Below are 25,398 nucleotides of genomic sequence, written 5' to 3' on the forward strand. Positions count from 1 at the left end.
CCCCTTCTGGAGTCGGGTAAAAAATTTTTTATATGAAAACATATCTATAAAATATATATAATCATATAATATTATATAAAATATTATATAAAATATGTCTTTATATGTCTACATATGTTTTTTTCCCTCGTATAATCTCTGTTCGTACAAGACAAATAATAAGGAAAAGAATGAGAAAATAATTAAAAGGATAATTTTTGGATTGTTCATTTATTTGCCTACATATAATTATATATAATCATATATAAATGTAATAATGTATATAAAACATGATTATATATATATAATTATATATCAGCAAATTTTTTACATTTGCACTGACTTTATTTTTTTTGTAAAAAAAAACAATGCAAAAATTATCTTTTTAATTATTTTCTAATTTTTTTATTATTTTTCTTGTATATACAAACAGAGATTATACAAGAGAAAAAAAACATAGTATGGACATATATGGTGCTCGGAGGGGTGTGAATCGCGCCGGATTCGCGAATGTTCTAGGCGTGTAAACTCGAAGGACCAGAGAGACCGTTCCCTCACAAATGCAAACGGATAAAGCGAACGATTATACGACTCACCGTATCGGTGCCCGGCTCTCTCCTGGCTGTTGATTTCGTCCTTCCTTCTGGTTATGAGTGAACCCTCCGTGATAGCGGAAGGGCCGTGCAGGCAAGGCAAAGGCGTTAGCGTGCCACGGGCGAATCACGTGCTCAAGCAGGCAGGCAGAGATTGTTAAGACAAGCAGGTAGTATAATGCAGGGCTCTGCGGCGGTCTCCGACTGATTGTGAGATCCGAAATAATACGCGGGCACGACTTTAGCTCGATCGTGTTAACTTGATGCGTGGTACAGGGATCACTTCCGAGATGTTACTGATCACGTCCGCACGAGGAGATGTTGACTCGACAATGTCCAAAGTGTGAGTGTTTCTTCCGGCACTCGAATCTCTGGCTCGCGCACCTATGAAGCACGGTGCGAGCGAGTACTAATTTCTTCATAATTAGGGCTGCCACCCGCGGGCAGCACGAGTCGGGTGAGTCGCGCGAATATTGACAACTCTAATCGAGCGCGATCCGCCAACGTTCCGCGCGAGTCACCAAATACGAAATTAAAATTACCGACGGTAACGCTTCAAATTACTTTTATCGACTAATATTTAACGCAAACAACAAACGATTAACTTATTAGCAACTAATATATACAAGTGAACTCCAAACAATGGACATATTTTATATAATATTATATGATTATATATGTTTAGATATGTTTTTATATAAAGATTTTTTTACTGGGAGATTCAACATTTTTGCGGTAACTATAAATAAAAACAGTGAGATATTTCTAAAACTTTTTTTGTATGTAAAACATACATCATTGATATTGTATTTTAAGTTTCAAAACTTTTTGCCAAAATTTTTTATTTTTTAATTGTTTAACAATACTAATTATTTAAATGACAAAAAACCATACTCAAACTGTTAACGGTAATCCTTTTTAACATGTAAAAAATTTTGAGTTGTTTCAATGTCTTTATTTTAGTAATTTTTTATTGGAAGCTAACTTTTGGCAGGGATTGTATAGCCAGAACGTCCTTAATAAAATGGAAATTTAAATCTAAAAAAAAAGAGAACTTTGAAGCTTGAAATCTCTGTTATTCAAGCGATTCAAAATTTCATGGCAGCGTCAATACAGGCGCTTGCTGTATTGACCAACGTTAGCACGGGGTTGGATTGTCCTTTGTTTGTCAGCCGGTAGTAAGACGTCTCATTTTATAGCAACGTGCAATAAAACATTTGGAACCATACTAGAACTTACATTTAATCACACACATTATGTAATACTGGAAACTTTATATAATTTTGTAGATAAAGCAATTTTGTTATTATCCTTGCTTTTATTATATAAATTTAGAGTTGATTGTCAACATTTTACTCGATAACGGCTATACACACAATATGTTACGGTATACTACATATATACATACATACATACACGTACATACATACATTCATACGTTATACTACATACATACAACACATACGTTATACTATTACATTTCATACACTAGACACCACAGACGCGCGCTTCGCGCGCGCTATTTAGCTTTAACATTATGCTATTACTATTACACTATTAACTCCTTGATACACACAATTGTCAAAATATATGACAGCTACAAATGAAGTAAACGCAACGAGAGAACCAATCGGCATCGCGGAAAAGCGGCAACAATAAACTTCGATAGATTTGAGTATCGACTTTACATGTCTTTTTTAGGTATATGCCGAGTATTGACTTTGCACGCCTTTTTTTAGAGAGGGATGATACAATACATACGTTATAAAAGTATTCGGTAATGTCCCCACGATAACGTATCGGTCGAATCGGGTATAATGTAACGCTTGTCGCCGTACGGACTCAGAGCGATTTTCGTCTCGCGGATAGTGTACACCTCGCGCAACTCTGATCTTATACAAGATTGACGTCGAGTCATTTCGATCTCATCGTTCAGACACCTCGTGTAATCGTCGAACGTTATAGTACGCGCTACGACGTTGCTCTTGACACTTTTCGCTTTTTTACAGTCTTTTTCACCATCCACCCTCAACGCATACATCTTCGCCCTGAGTCCGACCAATTCGGTCATGATCGCGCCATTAATCTCGTCCTTCATCAAGCCCGGCACCTTCTTGTTCGCGAGCAGTATACTGTACGCGTTGTCGGTCGCGTAATCGCTCGTGTCGAATCTAGCGATATCGCGTTTCACGTTCTCATACACGTCGTCACACTCTACATATATCAGATATATCAGACTGTGATATATCAGACTGCCCGTATTGGTGTACATAAGTCTACACATGTTGCGATACAGGCGAGACATATACTCGTGATGAAATTCGTACAAACAGACTTTCGACACGTCGAGGATGCACATGTCGACGTAAATAGGTTTGTCAAATTTTACCTCGAGTTTGCGTAGTTCAACCCCAGATAGCACAAGACGTCCTCAGGATCGTCCTGAATATGTCCAGGATATCCTGGGATATTTTCAGGACATTTAGTTGCTTTCCAGATAGTCAATAACATCCTCGGAAAATCCGAAGGACATCCAGGACATATATTGTCGTAAATATTTTATATAAATATTTTATTTCATTTCATTAATTGTAAAATACTTAAAGTATATAATTTCAGAATGTTAAGTACCGTAATAAATTATAAATTTTTCACAAATGTCCACTAGATTTAAATAATCCTAAAATCCATAAAAAATCCTAAAATCATCTTACGCATGTCTAGGATATCTTGAGGAGTATCGCAGGATATCCTATAAAACTCCTCAGAACATCCTGGACACATTTTGGATGATTTTAGGATATCTTTTACGTATTTGGAATGAGTGAAAATAGCAATAACTGAATGTAGAGGAACAAAAATATCTAGAGCTATACATATATTAGCTCTTTATTCAGTGTATTGAATTTTCTCCCTACAACAATGACATAATTAAAACAAAGCTTCCTCTATGAGGAAGCAAAATTGTCATTTTTGAATTGTTTGCAAAAAAAGGGTGATATATATAATTATATATTATGTTCTTCTTTATCACTCACTCAGACAATATTTTCTTAAATATTTGAAATATATTTTTTAAATATTAATTTAAATCTACATATTTATTGTTTTATAATATCGTTCCAAAATATTTAAAAATATTTTAAATTTATTATTGGTTCTATAATCTTTTTTCAAATATTTTTGAAATATTATGAAATATTCTTAATTAAGAAAGATGCATGGTAAGGCATTTTTCCTGGATGTCCTTCGGATTTCCAGAGGATGTCATGGTGCTAGTTTGGAACGACGCCACTAGGCGGCGCATAATGGTAAGACTAACTCGTAAGAAGATTTCAGTTGAGGGCTAATATAAGCAGGTCTCCGGCGAAGCAAAATCATGACATTCGCAAGATGTGTATATTTTTGAAAAATCAAGATGTATATTTTTCAGATATTAAAAAAATCTTCCAAACATAAAACAATTATTGCTGATTGGGTTAATAGCTCGATTTCACTTTTAGAATCTTTCCTTTCAGACGCCTAAAAAATGTCCATAACGTATCCCATAAAAGTCCTCAGGACGTCCGATAGGATATTCTCGGGATGTCATGAGGATCTTTCCCTTTAGACGCCTAAATAATGTCCATAACGTATCTCATAGAAGTCCTCAGGACGTCTGACAGGATATCCTTAGGATGTCATGAGGACTAGTGTATTCGGGGATCATTTGCTATTCCTCAGGACATCCAAAGTATATCCCGGGATTTAATTGGGATATCCCCAAGATATATATATATATATCCCGGTTGTCCGTCCTGGATGTCCTTTGGATGTCCTTTGGATCAGGTTTTCCGAAAAAACGCTTCTGCTGTGAAAATTTGGTTTCGCGATCATTGCCTCCGCGCCGTATCTACCGTCCTACTTTGTTAATAATTTTACATCAACTTGATTTCGAACGTTCTCCATAGTTTTACCGAATACCGCGTTGTTCATCAAGTTGTACAAATTTTTCTCGAAATCGTTCTTGGCCAGTGTTCTAAATTTCGTATTGAGTTCGATGTAATCGCGGAGCCATGGAGATTGAGCGAATTGTAATACGCGATGTATCTTTGACGTCTGTTGTCAGTCGTTTTGAGACAAACAGAAACAATTTTCATTTCCCGTTTTCGTGGAAATTTTAAGAGCCCTTGAAGTACGACAGTTTTGTACTTATTCCCAAAGATATGGCAAAAGTTTATAACCTTGTCTTGCTTAGTTTATCAGTTTGAGGTTGGTTATCTGGAAAATCTTTGTTTTTACGATTTTGCACGTAAATGTATCTGGATCATATCTCTCTGGTCGATCGACAACTGTCGTCTAAAAACATGTATTAACAATTGTTATGTTTTCTCGAAAGAAATCGTGGAGACCACGATTTCTGGGATGTAACCAAGTCTAAATGCCCACTTTTTCTTCAATTCTTGATAAATTGATAAGAAAAAATCAAAATCTAAATCTAAAAAAAAGGTTTTATAGAAAAAACTTCAGGCTTTAACATGAAAAAGCAAAAATTTTTTCGGTCTTTTTGAGCGTGACTCCCATAAAATGACAAGAAAGTTTCCCATTTCGTTGAGCTCGTCGTCTTTACGTTAAAATTACCATAATTAAAAAAGTAAAAAACAACTGTGACCCCTTTCGAGAGTAGAGATTTCACGCTTCACAACTTTTCTTTTATATTTGGATTTGTATTTTATTAAACAAAATTACAGCTGTTTAAAATTTGCTTATTTTGTAAACAATTTTTCTTGATCTTTTAATTATTTGGTGGAATGTATTATAGATGCGTTATTTACAATAAGAAAGAGGATTAGAAAAAAAACAAGGGAGAGAAAGAGAAAAGGAAGTAAGAAAGAGGGAGTAAAGAAGAGAGAAAAGAGGAAGGAGAGGAAGGGAGGAGGGTGGGAGGGAGAGAGGGAGAGAGGGAGGGAGGGAGAGAGGGAGAGAGGGAGAGAGGGAGAAAGTTAGTTTGAGATCACTCTCTTCCAGTTCATTATCAACCGGTCTAAACTCCATGGCAGCCGTGGTGCTTGAGGATTTTGTTAAGCCCTTTATGAAGACTCCTTTTACGCGTAAAGGTGCCGACGTCTTTATGAAGCTGACGGTTGTCATTTTAGGAACAATCTGTGTTGCTCTCGTTTTCGTCGTTGAGCAAGCAGGCACTCATATGTTACAGGTAAACATGAAGACGTTCCTCGACAATACAAACTTTACAATACTTTTCATATTTGAATGAATGTTATAGTTGTCCATAAGTCTAGGCGCTATCACTCATGGACCATCCTTTGGCATTTTCAACATGGGATTGTTATTACCATGGATTAATGCCAAGGCACGTGTTAAAAATAAACTTATTTTATTTTAATAAAAATTATATTTAAATTTGTTGATGAAAATAAATAATATATTAATTAAATTCAACAGGGTGCTCTAGTCGGAGGAATTGCAGGTTTGAGTTTCATGGGTTGGCTTGGTCTTTCTGCCGAAGCAGCTATTACCAGTGGAAAGATTAAGTTTGTGTTATAAATTTATTAACATTAATAAGCAATAATCAATCTTGCATGATTTTTTGTTCCTTTTAAAGTACGATTACAAATAACATCAATATTTTTACAGATTTGATATGAAACCCGTTACCACAGAGGGATGCACTTATTCATTCCCACAAGTAGAAAATTTATTGATATCTGTACCACCAGATTCAATTTTAGACAACGAGTAAGTTAAATAATGTTAATTTTAATTATGCATAGAATAACTGCTAATAATTATTAGTTATTAAATTATTAATATTTGTTTGTCATTAAAATTAGCGCATGTCGCCCCTGATTCATGAGTAACTTAAATCTCTCATTCGATAAACTCAAATTATTTTCATTTAAAATCATAAAAAAATTATTGCGCAGATGCAATTTTGCCAGAAGAAAAACCTATTTTTTTCTAGCATAGAAAATTGCATTGTGCAAATTTTGGGTTATCTTGTATGTATGTATGTATGTATGTATCTCCTTATTGCTTGTTCCCGCAGGGTTTGCAAGGCGTTTTTAAGGAACGGTCCCAAACCTTTACACCAACTTCTCGCTTATCCACATATATAAAATTTTACACAATATAATTGGCGTTTTTCGGGAATGTACCCAACCCTTTACAAAACCTACCCCTTCCTAGTCCGATCTGACCATTACGGCCCTTTAAACTCTTTTTCTTCCCTCCCCTCCACGCCCTCTACCCTGATCTCATCCCCCATTCCTCCCTCTCCTTGCTCCGTCTCTCTGGCGTCATCCTCTTCTTTCTCGCGTGACAGACCTTCTCTCTCGCAACAGATTTACACAAACTTTCACATTCTCTTACTGGTGTTTTTCAGGGACGTACCCAACCCTTTACAAAACATACACCTTCCTAACCCAACCTGACCATTGTGGCCCTATACACACTACATTACCTCCCTCCCTTCCACGCATCAAATTCCCCACCCTCTCATTTCCCTCCTTTCCGCCTTACTTCCGTCCGCCACTTCTCCCCCCGACAGGCTCACTGCATCTTAGCTGGGCTCTCTTCTTTTCATCCGTCTCTCATGTTGCCTCCTTCGCTTCCTGTCCAGCTCCTCTCCGCATCCTGCCATCTCCTTGTCCTGCTCCCCTTCTGCACACAAAACTTTGTCAACCTCTCCTTACAACCAACCATCTCAACCTCCTCCTTACTCCCTCTCTTTAAAAAAACCCCCTCTTATTTTACCTAAACAAACCACCAGACCAGCTTTCTCCAGTGATACCCCTTTTGTCTTTAACCACCGCCTCGACGTCCCGACGTGCCACCCTGCTCAGCATCTGATCCCCTGCGCCATCTCGGTCCTCCTCCACTCACCGGGTTATCTTGTACAGTTACGTATTTTTAGTGATTGATAGATAGGAATATCCAATACTGCACAATTGTAGCTGGATAATGCGTTTAATGAGTAAACCAAAGATTTAAAAACAATTAATACAAGAACTTTCTCTAGCACTATATGTCATTTCTTCTTATCTTGTTTTTCTTTCTTTTCTTTCTTTCATCTTGTTTTTCTTTTTTATGATATTGATTTTTTCTTTTTTGCGAGAATTTATTTATGCATGATTTATTCACTGTTACTATCAATAATTTATTATCGCATAATCTTTTTTAGGGCTATCGTTGTTAAATGTGGTGTAAAGTATAAAGTTGGATGTCTTCTTCCCAAAAATACTATAATTCTCAGTGACCTTGTGAACCTGGCACCTGACTTTCGAAAAGTTAATTTTTTATGGAAAACGTTAGCATTTTGTTTGTAGTTGTTTGTAGTAACAAAAATTTCGTTTGTAGTTTAATATATAAAAAATTATAAAAATTAAAAAAATTACTTGCACCCTACTTTGAGATATCTCAAATCCGTTTGCGCCATCTTCTTTAGAATCGTTTGTAGTTGTTTGTAGTGCTTTTCGTTTCGTTTGTAGTTGAATCGTTTAAAAAAGTTACAATTTAAAAAAATAAATAAAACCCAGCTAACTTTGTCATTTGTCGAGATATTTCAAATCTGCTTGCGCCATCTTCTTCAGAATCATTTGTAGTTGTTTGTAGTGCTTATCTTTTCGTTTGTAGTTGCACCGTTCAAAAGTTATTATATTTTTGCAATATACAAGAAGTGTAACTTTGCCAATTTTGGAAATATTTTAAAACTGATTCCGCGACTCGATGTAGAATCGTTTGTAGTTGTTTGTAATGGTTTTCGTTTCGTTTCGTTTAAAATATCTCCAAAATTGGCAAAGTTACACTTCTTGCTTATTGCAAAAATATCATAACTTTAGAACGGTGCAAATACAAACAAAAAAAGCACTACAAACTACTACAAACGATTCTGAAGAAGATGGCGCAAGCGGATTTGAGATATTTCCAAAATTGGCAGTTACACTTTTTGTTTATTGCAAAAATATAATAACTTTTGAATGGTGCAACTACAAACAAAAAGAAAATTATTACAAACAACTACAAATGATTCTGAAAAAGATGGCGCAAGCGGATTTGAGATATCTCCAAAATTGGCATAGTTACTCTTTTTGTTTATTGCAAAAATATAATAACTTTAGAACGGTGCAACCACAAACGAAAAGAAAAGCGCTACAAACAACTACAAACGATTCTGAAGAAGATGGCGCAAGCGAATTTGAGATATCTCCAAAATTGGCAAAGTTACACTTTTTGTTTATTGCAAATATATAATAACTTTTGAACGGTGCAACTACAAACGAAAAGAATAGCACTACAAAGAACTACAAACGATTCTGAAGAAGATGGCGCAAGTGGATTTGAGATATCTCCAAAATTGGCAAAATTACACTTTTGTTTTATTGCAAATATATAATAACTTTTGAACGGTGCAACTACAAACGAAAAGAATAGCACTACAAAGAACTACAAACGATTCTGAAGAAGATGGCGCAAGTGGATTTGAGATATCTCAAAGTGGGGTGCAAGTAATTTTTAAATTTTTAATGTATTAAACTACAAACGAAATTTTTGTTACTACAAACAACTACAAACAAAATGCTAACGTTTTTCCGTAAAAAAATTAATTTTTCGAAAGTCGGGTACCAGGTTCACATAGGTCCAATCCAAGTAGCTTTAATTCTCCTTAACAAAATTATAATATTACAAAGAATCATTTTAATTACAAAGAATTTAAGAGGTAACAGTACAAAATACAAATATTTAATTAAAATAAAATAAATAAATTTTTCTTGTAAAAAAACTTGGCGCTGCTAGACCTCTGCTAGAAATTTAATAAAGTACTCAAATTTTTGAATAAAAACAATAAAAATAATTTAGCGACGAATGCGACGGGAATAAAAAAATAGCGCCAAGTTTTTTTACAAGAAAAACTTATTTATCTTATTTTGTCAGCAGAATAAAACAAAATTAATAGTATTTGTTTAATAAATTAAAATAAGAATACGTTTTTTTTATTAAATAGATGTTCAAAGTAACGACCTTCTTCAATACATTTAGTGATTCTGGCACAAAAACATTCTCGAACCTTTTGCAGCATCTGTGGTGTAACTTGGGCACAAGCTCGAAAAATCTTATCTTTTATATTATTTCGTGTGGTAGGTTTAGTAACCATGACGTGTTCTTTAAGGAATCCTCATAAAAAAAATCAAGAGGTGTCACACACACACACGCACACACACACACACAACACACCACACACACACACACACACACACACACGCGCGCACGCACGCACGCACGCACGCACGCACGCACGCACGCCGCACGCACGCGCGCCCACGCCCACCCGCGCCGCCGCGCCCACGCCCACGCCCACGCCCACGCCCACGCCCACGCCACGCCACGCCACGCACACGCACACCATTGGCTAATGCCGGCGGTACTGTTACTTTCAAACTCCACAAAAAATACTTAATAAAAAAATGTTATGTTATAGTGTTTTGAAAAGCTCTCGAGGTAAGCTACGTGAATATGTAATAAAAAATGGGGTTTCCTTTTAAAAAATTCAAGATAATTTTTACTGGACCTTGACAACACTCTTCAAGGTTATACTGACATTGCTATGTAATGCGTTACTTGAAACCCTACAACTTTTGTACAAAACATGTTTTTCTACAAACAGTATTTTGGGAGATAAACATCTGTAACGCTTTATTTTGTTCACCTGTATATTTACCACCCTGTATATTTACCAAAATTTATTCTGTTGTTATTGCTAATTTTGTGAATAATTAATATTTTCTGACACCATGGTATAAAATCAACGTCTATCATAATAATGGATAATAAAAATGGACTCAATTCAACTAATTAGCATAATTGCCTACAATACAAATTGCGCTATAGATCACTTTCTCGTTCTCTTCAACTTTTACAATTTACAAGGCAGCATAATGATAACATCATATCGCGCCAAATTTTGGATCTGATTACATATAATCATATTAAATTACATGTTATTTAGATCTTTTTATATCTAATAATGTACCTATATATTTTTACATCTGATCATATTATACCTATTTTTTTCTAGGGAGAGTATAACAGAAAAGTCGGAACACTACTGGATTATCTCGGAAATATGACGTTTTTGGAAGAAATGTTTTATATAAAAGTTGTATAGGGTACCAAGTTATCCATCATGTGGTGATACCTTAGAAAAGTCACATCAAGGTCACATTGAGTGATTTTTAATTGGGGACTCCTATTTCTAATGCCATATTCTCGTAGCTCTTGTCGAGACGTTTTCAAAACACGAAGATAAAGCTCTCTTTTGTTAAGAATTTCATATTAATTTTTTGTTAAGAATTTCATATTTCATATCTTCCATATCTAAAAAAAGCATGTAAAGTCGATACTCGAATCTGTCGAAGTTTATTGTTGTCGCTTTTCCGCGATGCCGATTGGTACTCTCGCTGCGCTTACTTTATGAGGAGCTGTCATCGTATATTTTGACAGTTGTGTGTATCAAAGAGTTAATAGTGTAATAGTAATAGTAGGGGAAGGTGCTGTACCTTGGGTGCAGCTGTACGTTGGAACACTCTGTCATAATCGAACAGTGTTAGCATCTGGCGATAGTTTATGGTACTAATTGTTGAGTTATTTGATGATGTTTTTAAATTTGTAATTTTGTGTCGTTGCGATTATTTACACGTAAGTTATATCAACTTTTGTATTTTATGACGCGTGAAGTAAATTTATTGAGATTTGTACTGTGATTTTTGTAATTTTTTATAATAAAGATATAGTTATCAGCCAAGGCTAGTAAGAATGTGTCAAATATGTAGAATAATGTAGTAATAGTTATTTGTGTAACTAATGCGGGAAGTTGAGAATTGGACACGGGTGCGGAGTAGACCCCGCACGCGTGTCCAATTCTCAACCCGCACGTGTTACACACCCTATTTTATATTACAAAGTGCATGTTAACCGCACTGTTTCGACTCGTGTGTGGAATTGGCCATCCGTCGCACAGATGACGCGCGCGCAATAATGGGCCACTTTTCACGCACTTTGTAATATAAAATAGGGTGTGTAACACGTGCGGGTTGAGAATTGGACACGCGTGCGGGTGATCGCACTCGCCTTCGGCTCGTGCGTCCACTCCGCACCCGTGTCCAATTCTCAACTTCCCGCACTTGCTACACAAATAACTATATAACCCCATTTATAACCTACAAGCTGTTAACTAATTCTTTATTAGAAATTTATTTCTATGTATCTTGGAACATGACGGTTGATGTACCTTGGAACGCTATTTCAAAAGTATATTAGCTAATTGTTATCTTTATATAACTTTTAGTTATTTGTTTAACTACAATTTTTTCCATTTTGCTTCCTCATAGAGGAAGCTTTGTTTTCGTAAAAAAAATTTTTTTTGAGTTGCTTTTGCCAATGTGTTCAGAATGTTCTAAAACGTCGAAAAATCGCTATTTTAAAAAATGTCGGTATGTGTGTATGTATGTGTGTATGTGTGTATGTGTGTATGTATGTGCCAAAGTTACCGAAATTTCTATAACTCCAGAACTAATCAACCAAATCCTAACGAATTATATATGAAATAGGGGTAGAAAAAAACTGAAGAATATATAGAATTAATAAAAATTGCTAATAATCAAGAGGTTCTTTTTTAATAAAATTTTGAATTTTTGCAGAAATGTTTGTTTATGCTTTAATTTCCGCAAATTTGGAGATATCGATCTATTTCTAATTTTATTATATTTTTCAGTCTTTTCTACCCCTATTTCATATATAATTCGTTAAGATTTGGTTGATTAGTTCTGGAGTTTTTTGCAAGTAGAAACCTTTGCTCACAAAGCTTCCTCTATGAGGAAGCCAAAACAAATAGAGGAAGCTTTGTGAGCAAAGGTTTCTACTTGCACACTTATTTATAGTTACCATGCCACGTAGTAAACGAGGAATAAAAAGGTCAAGGCCGGATGCTGGAGCTTTGATATCTGCTGTAAATGCAGTTTTAGGAAATGACATGACGAAGGGTATCTCACTGAGAGAAGCAACAAAAATATTTAATGTAAAATTAACAACATTACAGCGACATTTCAACAAATTCAAAACATCAGGTGAAGAACAATTTCGATACATATCTAAGGTTGATATCAAAAGAGTTTTTACGTCGGATAAAGAAAATTTATTGAAAGAATACATCAAAATTCGTGCAAAACTCCATTATGGAATTTAGAGAGATAATATCAGAACTTTAGCCTATGAATTTGCAAAAGCAAATCACAAAAAATATCCTGCAAAATGGGGTGAAAAAAATTAAGCTGGAGAGAGTTGGATTTGTTGTTTTATGGAGAGACACAAAGAAGAATTAAGTTTGCGGAAACCAGAAGCAACAAGCCTATCTCGTAGTACGAGTTTTAACAAGCACAATGTGAAGATGTTTTTTGACAATTTGGAAACGGCTAATAAAAATTATGGACCATTTGAAGCAAGAAATATTTACAACTGTGACGAAACGGGACTGACAACGGCCGGTGCAAACTCCGTCTAAAATTGTGGCATCGAAAGGCTTAAAGCAAGTTGGTTCCATGACTTCTGCAGAGCGAGGGATGAATGTTACCGCAATTGCTGCAGTAAATGCAATAGATAATCACATCCCATATTGATATTTCCACGAGTCAATTTCAAAAATTTTATGCTTCAAGGAGTTTCTCCTGGATCTATTGGCAACGCGAATCCAAGTGGCTGGAGCAATGAACAACTGTTGTTCATTCAATTTTTTGATCATTTTGTTAAACATTCTAGTGCATCGCAATCGAATCACGTTCTTCTGATTTTAGAAAATCATATTTCAATTCCTGTTATTGAAAAAGTACGAAATTGTAGTGTCACTCTTCTCACTTTCCCACCGCATACGTCACATAAACTTCAGCCTGGATTTCACGGTATTTGGACCGCTTAAAATTCATTACAATCAGGCTGTATCTCATTGGATGGTGAACAATCCAGGGAAAACATTTGGAATCTATGACATTGCCAGTGTTCTGGGACTAATTTATCCGCACGCTTTCAGTACAAACAACATTGTGAATGATTTTCGTGTCTCAGGCATATGCCCAATAAATATGGAAGTATTTGGAAAAATGAATTTTTGCTATCGTACGTTACAGATCGTCCTCATGAAACAACTACAGAAGGAGTCAATGCTTCGCTTACTTCTCAAGAAATGTCAAGACAAAATAATCCACGTTTACTTCAAGATGAAAATGTTACTGTGGTTACCTTACAAATCGAGCAAACTAAAATTATTACGCCAGAGCAGATCCAGCCATTATCAAAGGCAGAAGTCAGGAAAACATCAAATCGAGGAAGAAAACCAGGATGAACAAAGATCTTAACCGCGACTCCAGATAAAAATAAAGTTGAAGCTATAGAAGCAAAGGAAAAAAAGACAAATATAGAAGAGTTGAGTAAAAAAAAAGAAAATTAACTGCAAGGAAATTAAGTTTAAAAGATAATTTAGACAGTGAAGAATTAGACAACCCTGATTTTATTGTCCGTTAAAAGCTACTTTTATAATTTATTATTAAGCGTTGATATTATTTTATTATTTTATTTTATTTTTATTTTTGTTTTTTTGCTTTATTTTATTAATAAATATTTTATTAGAGAGAAAAATAAAAGCATAGTTAAGAAAAAGGCGCAAGATTACTTTTTATGAACGGTTGTTTTTATTTCTGACGGTAGATTTATCTCGTTAGATTTGATTGTCATTTTCAATTTAATAATTGACCAAGATGTAACTAAATTTAATAAAATATTATATTTCTTTGAAAAAATTTACTTATTTTTTTAATTAAAATTTTTCATAGGTGTTTTAAAGTACAAAAGGGAGTGTTCCAAGGTACATCAAGCTGCTGTACCTTGGAAACAAAATTTCCAATTATAAAAATTTGTTGTATTCTTTTACTAGATGGTAATAAAAATTTGGGTTTTTTTATACTAAGAGATATATATATACACTGGGCAACAAAATTATCGCAACAAAAATTTTCGTCAAAAATTTGCCCAACTTCAAATAAGCACAACTCCGCGAAAAATTGTCATATCTGAAAGTTTTTTTTTTCATTTTAAAGGGTGAAGTCTGTACTTTAAGGAACCATTGTTCGATTTTGAATTTAGCCTCTCCCCCTCCCGCCGTTCTTCCAAATGTAAGGACGTGTTTTTTCTCCGAAAAATTGCATACTTTGACACATTCTACGGAGTAGAATGAAATTTTTCGTAACTATCATAGCAACCATCGTAAAATATAGACTTTTCCCTGCAAATTAAAAAAAAAAAAATAAGTCCGTACGATTTTTTTTCGCCGAGTTATGGCTTATCAAAGTTACCTATGCAAGTTTTTGATTTCTTTTAAAAATGATGCATTCGTATTTACAAATATTAAAAAATTGAAAAAAAATGAAAAAATTAAAATTAAAAATATTTAAAAATAAAAATTTTTAATTTAAGAAATAATTAAGAAAAAGGGATGCCAAGCGGATTCTAAATTACGATTTTTGAACATAAAAGTGGCTATAACTCGGAAACGGCTCATTTCCGGACCTATGTTTGTATGAACTTTTTTGCTTGTTTTTGGGTCCCGAATCACCTCCCGAAGTGGAGTAGGCGATTTTTCGGACACCTTGTATATATGTACTTTAATAATATATATTTTTCAAAAATTTTTAATTAAAACTGTGGCGTGGAAAAATCAAAAACTTAAAAGTGTTCCGAGGTACAGCACCTTCCCCTATAATGTTAAAGCTAAATAGCGCGCGTGAAGCGCGCGTCTGTGATGTCTAGTTTATTAAAAATATCATGATAAAATTTAAAATATCTCAGGAAATTCTTAACGAAAGAGAGCTTTAGCATATTAGTGTATTTTGAAAACGCCTCGACAAGGGCTACAAGAATATGTCATGAAAAATAGGTCTCCGTTTAAAGAACTCAATATGACCTTGATGTGACTTTCCCAAAATCGTTCAAGGTCAAACCAATCTCACCACATAATAGGTAACTTGGTACACTACAACTTTTGTAAACATTTTTTCCGAAAACGTCATCTTTCCGAGATAATTCAGTGTCCCGACCTTTTTGCTATATACCCTGTATAACCAGTAACTAATTTTTATTAATTAAATTAAAAAATGTAAAGTCTTTAATAATTTTTATTCGAGTTGGGGTAATTATTTATGCGAAGCTACAAATAACTTCAATAAAAAATTGTAATGTAATCTATTAAATAATAAGCGGTATTATTTGACCAAACTGACGCTTTACATTAATTCAATCCTCGACGTTTCGACAATCGTTTTGTGTCCTTATCCAGAGTACTAAACCTACGAAGTCATGTTACATAATAATATATCGCAACGAGGAACAAAGGGCATAGGAACGGAAAATATATACCTATCTCATATTAGTCGCACGTGAATTTCTTGCAGTTTATCACTTTGTCAGATTTCAATGTTGTCTAATTATTAAAATGAAGGAGTCTCGATCTTGAATTAACAATGCGATGTAGCACAGGGTTAAGAGGTAACGGGAACGGAGACATGTGAGAGCAGTCATTCCGAGTCAGAGGACGGCATCGAATTACTTAAAAATACAGAGTACAAGAGTGGGTCGCAGAAGAAAAAGGATTGAATTAATGTAAAGCGTCAGTTTGTCAAATAATACCGCTTATTAAATTTCACTGACGAAGAAAAGAAGTTTTTAATCTATTAAATAATAATCAATTTGAGAATATTTTTTACTTCTGTTTATCCATATAAAGATGTGTTATATACAAGTATAAGCAAGAAGGAAGCGTCAGAAGATCACCACTAGCCCATTCAATCAAGTAATGTTTCCTGAATGTTGAAATGTTGAAACAACGTTTACAAGACATTGCAATTCAGCGGACATTAGACGTTTGCGCAATGTCTTTTCAACGTTGAATCTACATTTCGCAATGTTGATGTTATATTGCAAATGTTGCGATGCAATGCTTTTAAGATGTTGATTCAACATTTGTGTGCTATATGGGCCTGTATATGTATATAGTGTGTCTCTCTCTGATAATACATGTAATCCACGGTAAATGTTTACAATTAGGGCCTGGTCTCCGATGACCTTGACCTTGACATATGTTGTCAAGGTCACCCTCCTGAGTGACCTTCAGAAGGTTTTAGTTGGGGGTCGCTTCTTATTAAAAAGTTATTAACAAAAAAAGTTTGGAAAATATAGCAGCTATTTTGAGTATTGAAAGGCATAAATGACTAATATATATGTCGAAACAGTTCACGCATACGCTTTCCACGCGAACCGAGGTTCACGCACACCCCCCCGTGCTTTCGGGGGAGGTGCGGTAGCCCCGAAATAGTTCACGCATACACTTTCCACGCGAACCGAGGTTTACGCACACCCCCCCCCTGCTTTCGGGCGGCCCGAAAGCAGGGGGGTGTGCGTGAACCTCGGTTCGCGTGGAAAGTGTATGCGTGAACTATTTCGGTGCTACCGCACCTCCCCCGAAAGCACGGGGGGGTGTGCGTGACCTCGGTTCGCGTGGAAAGTGTATGCGTGAACTATTTCGGGGCTACCGCACCTCCCCCGAAAGCACGGGGGGGTGTGCGTGACCTCGGTTCGCGTGGAAAGTGTATGCGTGAACTATTTCGGGGCTACCGCACCTCCCCCGAAAGCACGGGGGGGTGTGCGTGACCTCGGTTCGCGTAGAAAGTGTATGCGTGAATTATTTCGGGGCTACCGCACCTCCCCCGAAAGCACGGGGGGGGGGGGTGTGCGTGAACCTCGGTTCGCGTGAAAAGTGTATGCGCGAACTATTTCGGGGCTACCGCACCTCCCCCGAAAGCACGGGGGGGGTGTGCGTGACCATGGTTCGCGTGGAAAGTGTATGCGTGAATTATTTCGGGGCTACCGCACCTCCTCCGAAAGCACGGGGGGGTGTACGTGAACCTCGGTTCGCGTGGAAAGCGTATGCGTGAACTGTTTCGACATATATATTAGTCATTTATGCCTTTCAATACTCAAAATAGCTGTTATATTTTCCAAACTTTTTTTGTTAATAACTTTTTAACGAATAGCGACCCCCAACTAAAACCTTCTGAAGGTCACTCAGGAGGGTGACCTTGACAACATATGTCAAGGTCAAGGTCATCGGAGACCAGGCCCTAATTGTAAACATTTACCTAATCCACTGCTCGTGGATGAGTAGAGCGGGTTAAACTGAATAGAAAAGTCTTGTACTGTTTTGCAAGTTTCTCAATAATTAATGAGATATTAATTAATAAAAATACGCAAATAAAGGTACATCCGCGCGTCAGAAGTAAGAAATGGCACGCAAGAATTCTCAGCGTGTCATTTTTTGCCTCAAGTCGTGGCGAGAAAGAGACAGCCCAGCGTTCCATGCTGATTGCAATTGCTGTACTCGCGGCGATGCATTGAGAGTGCATGCGCTTAGCAATCACCAATACGTAACGTTAAGCTGTCTTTTGCTGAATCGCACTGATTTGCGGATATTTTTTAGACAAATTTTTAAATCAAACTACAGAATGTTGAAAGTATGTAATTTTAAGGAACAAAACAAATTACCCAGATAGACAGACGTGTTGAACATAGCATGTAAACATTTTACGCATACTTTGTGCTGCTAGTGTAACAACATAAAATTACAAATAAGTGAAATAAACGTGTACTTATTATAATGTCATATTGTTATTATATATTTTTATTTCATGATATAGCAATATGTTTCTACTTTGTTACAAACGGACAACTGCAATTATATATAAAATGTTTCAAGTATAAAATTATATTTTAATTGTATTATTTGTGGAAGCAATAATTAAAGCAAGCTATTTGACAAATATTAATTTAGTATTATTCTATTGTAATCTATTTATAAGGTAGTTGCGTCTTTATGCTATTTTAAATTTGCATATTGTTATTTAGAAACATAGTATTTTATTACCATAAAATATTGCATATTACAATTCAGTATATATGTATAGCTAAATATTAGAACTAAATTTTTGTATAGGGGAGAGTGGTCCCCCATACCGACCGGCCAAATGGTAAAGGCCATAAAGTTGTTGAAAATAACTTTTTTGACGGGTTTAAAGTTTTACTGTCTAGAGTGATCATTTCTCTAAACTTTCCGCCGGTTGGTAAGGTTTATGGGTGTTGTTCTGAGAGATACAGAGAACAAAGGCAAAAGTCTACGTTTTCGACAAGCTCAAAAAAGGTGGTCCGAAACCGACCTCCACATGGTCCGCAACCGACCCCCTATTTTTTTTAGTGAATCGCAAGAAGAAGTAAAATTTCGAGTTCTTATTGTAATTTGTAACTAAAACACGATGATTTGGAATTAATTGAAATGTTTGTTACTTTATTCAAATACATTTTGATGCTTTTTTAGGAAACAAAAATGAATTAATGAGTTAATGAATTATTCAAGGGCTGTGGCTTAATTTGTTTTTTTTTGTTTTCTTCTATTGTTTTTGCTTTTTATTTTGCCGTTTTTCTTTTGCATTTTGTTTTCTTTTTTTCTCTTCCTGTCTCTGCCGCTTTTTTTCTTTTTGTTGCTTTTTTTGTTTTTCTTTTTCTTTCTGCTTTTGTTCCTGTTTTTCTTTTTGTTGTCGTTTATCTCCTTTCATTTTTTCCAATGCACTTCGTGTATTTTTTTCTTCGGCAATTTGTTTTATCTCAGCGTCGGATGTCAAAATCGCTGTTCAGCCTGGCTTTCGACCTTACGGGGTTTTTCTTTTAAATGTTCGTCCCATTTCTAGAATAAACATGTGTGATTATCGTCAGAAGTCATTCTTAATAACATTTTGCCCCTTAAAAACACTCTATAAACAATTACGATTCTAAAAAATGGGGGTCGCTTTCGGACCACCACTTGGCGGTCGGTTTCGGACCACTCCGACATTTTTCACATAACGGCTCGTCGTTCACTGATGGCAACAGAGGCAATCTAATTTTAGTAGCGTGCGTTGAAACCGAGTAGCCCGTTTACCTATGGGCTTTTGGGGCTGGAGCCCTAGGGCGCCCAAGCGCCAGGGGCGCCATAGCTTTAAAAAATAAAAAATAAAAATTTTTTTAAAATTTCTGTATTCTAAAAAATGTACGTTTCAATCCTTTTTTTGGATCATTCTCAGCAAATTGTGAATCGGATCAAGTAATGATGTATATTTTTGTATGTAGTTTTTGTAATTTGCTTTGAGGATGATCTAAAGAAAGCATTGAAACGTACATTTTTTAGAATAAAGAAATTTAAAGAAAAACAAACAAGTTTTTTTACGCCTTATTTTCGCGCCTGGCTCTTACTCGCCCTTTTTCCTGAATCTTTAGTTTGACTCGCGGCTTTTGTTTAATATTTTTCTAGCAAAAGAGCGGAAAAACAATGAACGAGCGGAACATTCAATTGTTTCTGTGTCGCAGTCTGCCTGAGTCTGCCACGATAAACCACAGCTAGCGCAGCTTTTAGGTAAACGTGTTGGGTCTTGATCATGATTACTTTAGATTTTTTATATTTTTCTGTTGCGTTTAACTAACATTTGGTATACCTCAAAGTAATTTTAATCGATAACTAATACGAAATGTTTAACAAAAAGTTGAGTGGTAGTGCAAGAAGAAAATTAAATGCTGAAAAGTCTAAAAAGGAACAAGAAGTGCTTGATAAAGTTCCAAAATTGAAGAATTTCTTTGTGCCAACACAAAAACATGTGTCTGAAACCGAAAATTCAAATAATAATGTTGAAAAGTGAGTTACTCTTTAATTTTTATCGTACAATACTCGTGTTTTTAAATTCTTGAGTAAACAGACGCACGCATTTAGTGGATGTATTGTCTGGCCGTTCTTTTGGATTTATAAAGCGTCCGTATTTATTTTATATTTCTGTTTTATGATATCCAATTAATCTATCTATAGATCAATAGATCGACTTGTTATTTTATGAAATTCACACTATTATACATTGAATCATATGATCAATATATTTTCTGGTAACTCTCGAAAACTGAAATATTTTTTTCATTTTTAATAGCGTGAGTGTGGAGGAATTGACAGGATAAAACGAGATTGAAAACGAATCTAAAGTTTTGAATATTGATATCACGACATCTGATACATTAAAGATATCTGAAGAAATTAAAATCAATGATAATGAAATTGACATTGAAGATCTGGAAACATGGAAGGAAGGCATTCATTACTTATATATTAAAAAATCAGCCAAATCAAGACATAGATGCATTAGATTTTTCAACCTCGCTTATCGTTGGAGCTACTCAAAATAGATATGCAAGAAAAAGTATGTTTTTTCGAAAATTAAAAAATATGGAAGTTCGAAAACGAGATTGGATGATATATTCTCGAACAAGCGGAAAAATATTTTGTATATATTGCAAGCTTTTCGGTGATAAAGAAAATAGCTTCTGCAAAGGATTTAAAGATTGGAAACATGAAGAGAGAATTGCTCAACACGAGATATCTTTCTCTCATAAAAAATCGGCTGGATTTTTCTTGACAAGATCTAAAATTGAAGGGCGTATAGATACAGCTCTCGAAATACAATTGGTCAAAGAAAAAAATTATTGGTGTATTGTGTTAAAAAGAATTTTATCTGTGATAAGATTTTTAGCTTCACGTGGATTGGCTTTCCGTAGTAGTAATGAACAATTTTTTAATTCTCGCAATGGAAATTTTCTTGGAACTTTAGAGCTATTGGCAGAATACGACGATTTTTTAAAGGTCATTGCACAGCATGGAAACAAAAAGAAAGGACACGTTTCATATCTATCGAATACAATCTGCGATGAATTTATATCGAGATCTTAGGAGAACACGTTAGAAAATCTATTGTTCGCGAATTAAAAAATGCGAAATATTTTTCTATAATTGTTGACTCAACGCCAGATATCGAAAATGTTGACCAATTAACTATTGTTATTCGATATGTTTCTGCCAATAGTTGTCCTGTAGAGCGTTTTCTAGTATTTTTATCAAATATTGGACACAAAGGAGAGCAAATGGGTGTCGCAGTTTTGAAAACTTTAGAAGATTTAAATATTGATTTTCAAAACTGCAGAGGTCAATCATACGACAACGCTGCAAAATGTCTGGACGTTATAATGGATTGCAGGCATGGCTTGCAAAGAAAAACAAACTGGTTTTTTATTTTTCTTGCGTGGCGCATTCCTTAAATCTAGTTGGAAACTGCGGAGCTGATTGTTGTCCAGAAGCCACCAGGTTTTTTTTATTTGTGCAAAATATATATGTATTTTTTTCTGGATCACCAGCTAGATGGGAGATTATGAGAAAACACTTATTGACATCGGACTCTAATCTAGTACCAAAAAGACTAACAAGGGGACCTTCAGGCTAACGGATTTTTGTTTTTTTTGTACTTACTGTACTTGAGGGTCATCACCCGGACATCAATTTCCCAAAGTATTAAGGCGCGCTTTTCAGAAAAACTCGAGAAAATCGACTTTGAAGAATTCCGAGCGCGTTATATGTACATAGAATTTTAATTTTAATGTAAAATTTATCAAATCATATTTAATCATGGTTTTCAATAAAAAACTTACATCTTCTTATTTTGAATTGCCACTCGCTTGAAACATCGTACTTTATATTCAAATAATTTTGAAATCGAATACTTATAATAAATTAAAATTTTGGTACAAAAATGAAAACGTCAGGTAGGAAATAAAATACTTTTATATTTTTGAAAATTACAAGAAAATACAGCGCAAAAATGATATTAATAAAAATATTGTTTAATTTTTAATTATTAATTATTAATTTTTAATTATTAAACAATATTTTTATTAATATTATTTTTGCGCTGTATTTTCTCGTAATTTTCAAAAATATAAAAGTATTTTATTTCCTACTTGACGTTTTTCATTTTTGTATCAAAATTTTAATTTATCATAAGTATAAAATATATTGTATACAGTCGTTTTACTGTAAAACGAAAACGACTGTATACAATATGTTTTATACTATATATTTCATATCATATAATTCACTTTTAAAAATTAAACAATATTTTTATTAATATCATTTTTGCGCTGTATTTTCTCGTAATTTTCAAAAATATAAAAGTATTTTATTTCCTACCTGACTTTTTCATTTTTGTACCAAAATTTTAATTTATTATAAGTATTCGATTTCAAAATTACTTGAATATAAAGTACGATGTTTCAAGCGAGTGGCAATTCAAAATAAGAAGATGTAAGTTTTTTATTGAAAACCATGATTAAATATGATTTGATAAATTTTACATTAAAATTATAATTCTGTGTACATATAACGCGCTCGGAATTCTTCAAAGTCGATTTTCTCGAGTTTTTCTGAAAAGCGCGCCTTAATACTTTGGGAAATTGATGTCCGGGTGATGACCCTCAAGTACAGTAAGTACAAAAAAAAACAAAAATCCGTTAGCCTAAAGGTTCCTTGTAAGTGAGACTCGTTGGTCAGCCAGAGCGGACGTTATAAAAGCTTTGTCTCTAGGATATAGTTGTTTTCGAAATGCTTTAGAAGAGCTTAGAATTGACAGCAGTCAAAAGCAAACAACTAGAATAGAAGCACAATTTTTTATTAACTCATTGAATAACCTTGAAATTGCAATTATTTGTGAAATTTGGAATGATATTTTACAAAAATTCAACGCTACAAATAAAAGTTTGCAAAATATTAATATTGATTTGGAAACTGTGGTAAAATTGTATAATTTTTTAAAGGATTATCTCTTAAATCTTAGAACAACGGAATACTTTCTGGATTTTGTAAAAAGAGGCAGAGAAAAATCTGCCTGTGAGGAGTACGATTCTAAAAGTAATCGTAAAAGAAAGCGCCACTTTGATGAAAGTGCAGAAGCTGAGACTGTTTTCGATGCCAGAGATGCAATGAAAATCAAAGTTTATTTTCCAATTTGGGACAACCTTATCCATGCCCTAGAAAAAAGAGTGGCAAGCTATAAATATTATTCGGAAAAGAAAAGACCTTAAACGGGCAATAAGAGCACAAGCGTGTCGTTAAAACGCTAAACTTTATTATCAACAGTCAAAATTAATTTACTATGGAGATCGGTGTGGGTGGCAAATTGAACTTTCTAGAGGTCACCATGTTTCACATAGGTGAGCATTTGCAATTTGACTGGTTCCATAAACCCACTTTTTCCGGAAGATATTTAAATTTCCTTTCTCAACATCCACTCTGTCAGAAAAAGGGCACGGTCATCGGTTTGATCGATCGAGTATTTAAGCTGTCACATCCGAGATTTCATCAAAAAAACATAAGATTTTTTATTCAAATTCTGATAAATAATTGTTATCCGTTGGAATTTATTTTTGGGACGATACATGAGCGCTTGAGATTTTTGCTTAATGATAGACACGTTACTAACGATGAGAACATTGATAATAAAGTTCCATATTTCACGATACCATACGTTCCTGGGTTGTCTGAGAAATATAAAAATTTAAGGGTCTTAATATAAAGCTCTCGTATTTCAGTCTTAATAAATTGAACAGATTTATCAGAGTTCACAAGGATACTCTCCCTGGATTATCGCATAGGAATGTCGTGTATAGAATTAATTGTAATGATTGTGAGGCTTCCTATGTCGGTCAAACAGGGAGACAACTTTTAACGAGAGTTAAAGAACATAACTCGCATATCAGAAGGAGTGGCGCGGGTCATTCAGTCTTAACAGACCACAGATTGCAGTATAACCATGACTTCAATTGGAAAGATGTGGAAATATTAGACCGAGAACCGTCCCTGAGTAAACGCTTAATATCAGAAATGATTTACATAAAAAGGCAAAGAGAAGGTTTAAATTTGCAGACGGATACTGAAGATATACCAGAAACATATATTAGTGCTATCGACGGACTTGTTAAAGTTTAGAATTATTGTTGTTACGTGGACTTGTTTTATATTACGCGTGACCTTTTCCCCCCGCTTCTTTATGCCGTCGATATCTTGTATAAGGCAAGCGTGCCATTCTCTGTGTGAACTCTCTGAGACACACCGATTCCTGCAATTGATTGACGTGGCGTTGCGACTTGACTATCGTCCAGTATGTCAAACCTGTGAGTTACCTTGTTTGATATCTTTTTGTTATCTATTGTGTTGTTCCTGTATGAATATTGAGAGAGGACGGCACTCCGAATTTGTCCACAGGCGTTGCGTCACAATGACAAAGACATTACATCCGTTTGAAAATTTCCTGGCGCTCCAACCAGGAAACTTCTATGCGACGATATTCTGGAACGTGTCGGAGTGCACATCGAACTGACCAGCGATGATTTGTTGTTTACGGCGGTAGAATCTGTATGTATGTTTGCGACGTTAATTTTTATATGTATGATTTACGCTGAGGAGGACCCCAAAGAAGGGTCGAAACGTTCGTTCGTTAATTGACTTCGTTAATTTTGACTGTTGATAATAAAGTTTAGCGTTTTAACGACACGCTTGTGCTCTTATTGCCCGTTTAAGGTCTTTTCTTTTACATTATAGAGCCTTACTTAGTTATTATTATTCGGAAACATTTGGATTTCTAAGTAAGCTACAACTTCATTCTGAATTTGGAAATGATCAACTAAGAGTTTGCGCGAAAAATTTAGTAAAAATGTATAATTGCGATCTAGAGGACGAGTTTATTGAAGAAATCATTCAATTTAGATATTTTATCCAGAATGAAGAATTTCCTTCCGATATTCCACTTCCAGTATCTTATTTAAAATTAATAATACAGGAAAATAA

At 34.8% G+C, this 25,398-nt stretch overlaps 1 protein-coding gene across 1 annotated transcript in view; it reads left to right on the forward strand.

The window, feature by feature from the left end:
• The window catches only part of LOC139816936 (sodium-coupled monocarboxylate transporter 1), a gene marked incomplete at its 5' end in the record, with an annotated part of 160,977 nt that overhangs the window by 125,967 nt on the left and 9,612 nt on the right, over nucleotides 1-25,398 (forward strand). The window contains 4 exons of the mRNA XM_071784767.1: nucleotides 5,580-5,766; nucleotides 5,836-5,922; nucleotides 6,015-6,103; nucleotides 6,207-6,308. Coding sequence (XP_071640868.1) covers nucleotides 5,580-5,766; nucleotides 5,836-5,922; nucleotides 6,015-6,103; nucleotides 6,207-6,308 — 465 coding nt within the window. The remainder of the gene's footprint in view (nucleotides 1-5,579; nucleotides 5,767-5,835; nucleotides 5,923-6,014; nucleotides 6,104-6,206; nucleotides 6,309-25,398) is intronic.

This window comes from Temnothorax longispinosus, chromosome 7, assembly GCF_030848805.1.
Source record: "Temnothorax longispinosus isolate EJ_2023e chromosome 7, Tlon_JGU_v1, whole genome shotgun sequence".
Taxonomy (NCBI): Eukaryota; Metazoa; Arthropoda; class Insecta; order Hymenoptera; family Formicidae; genus Temnothorax; species Temnothorax longispinosus.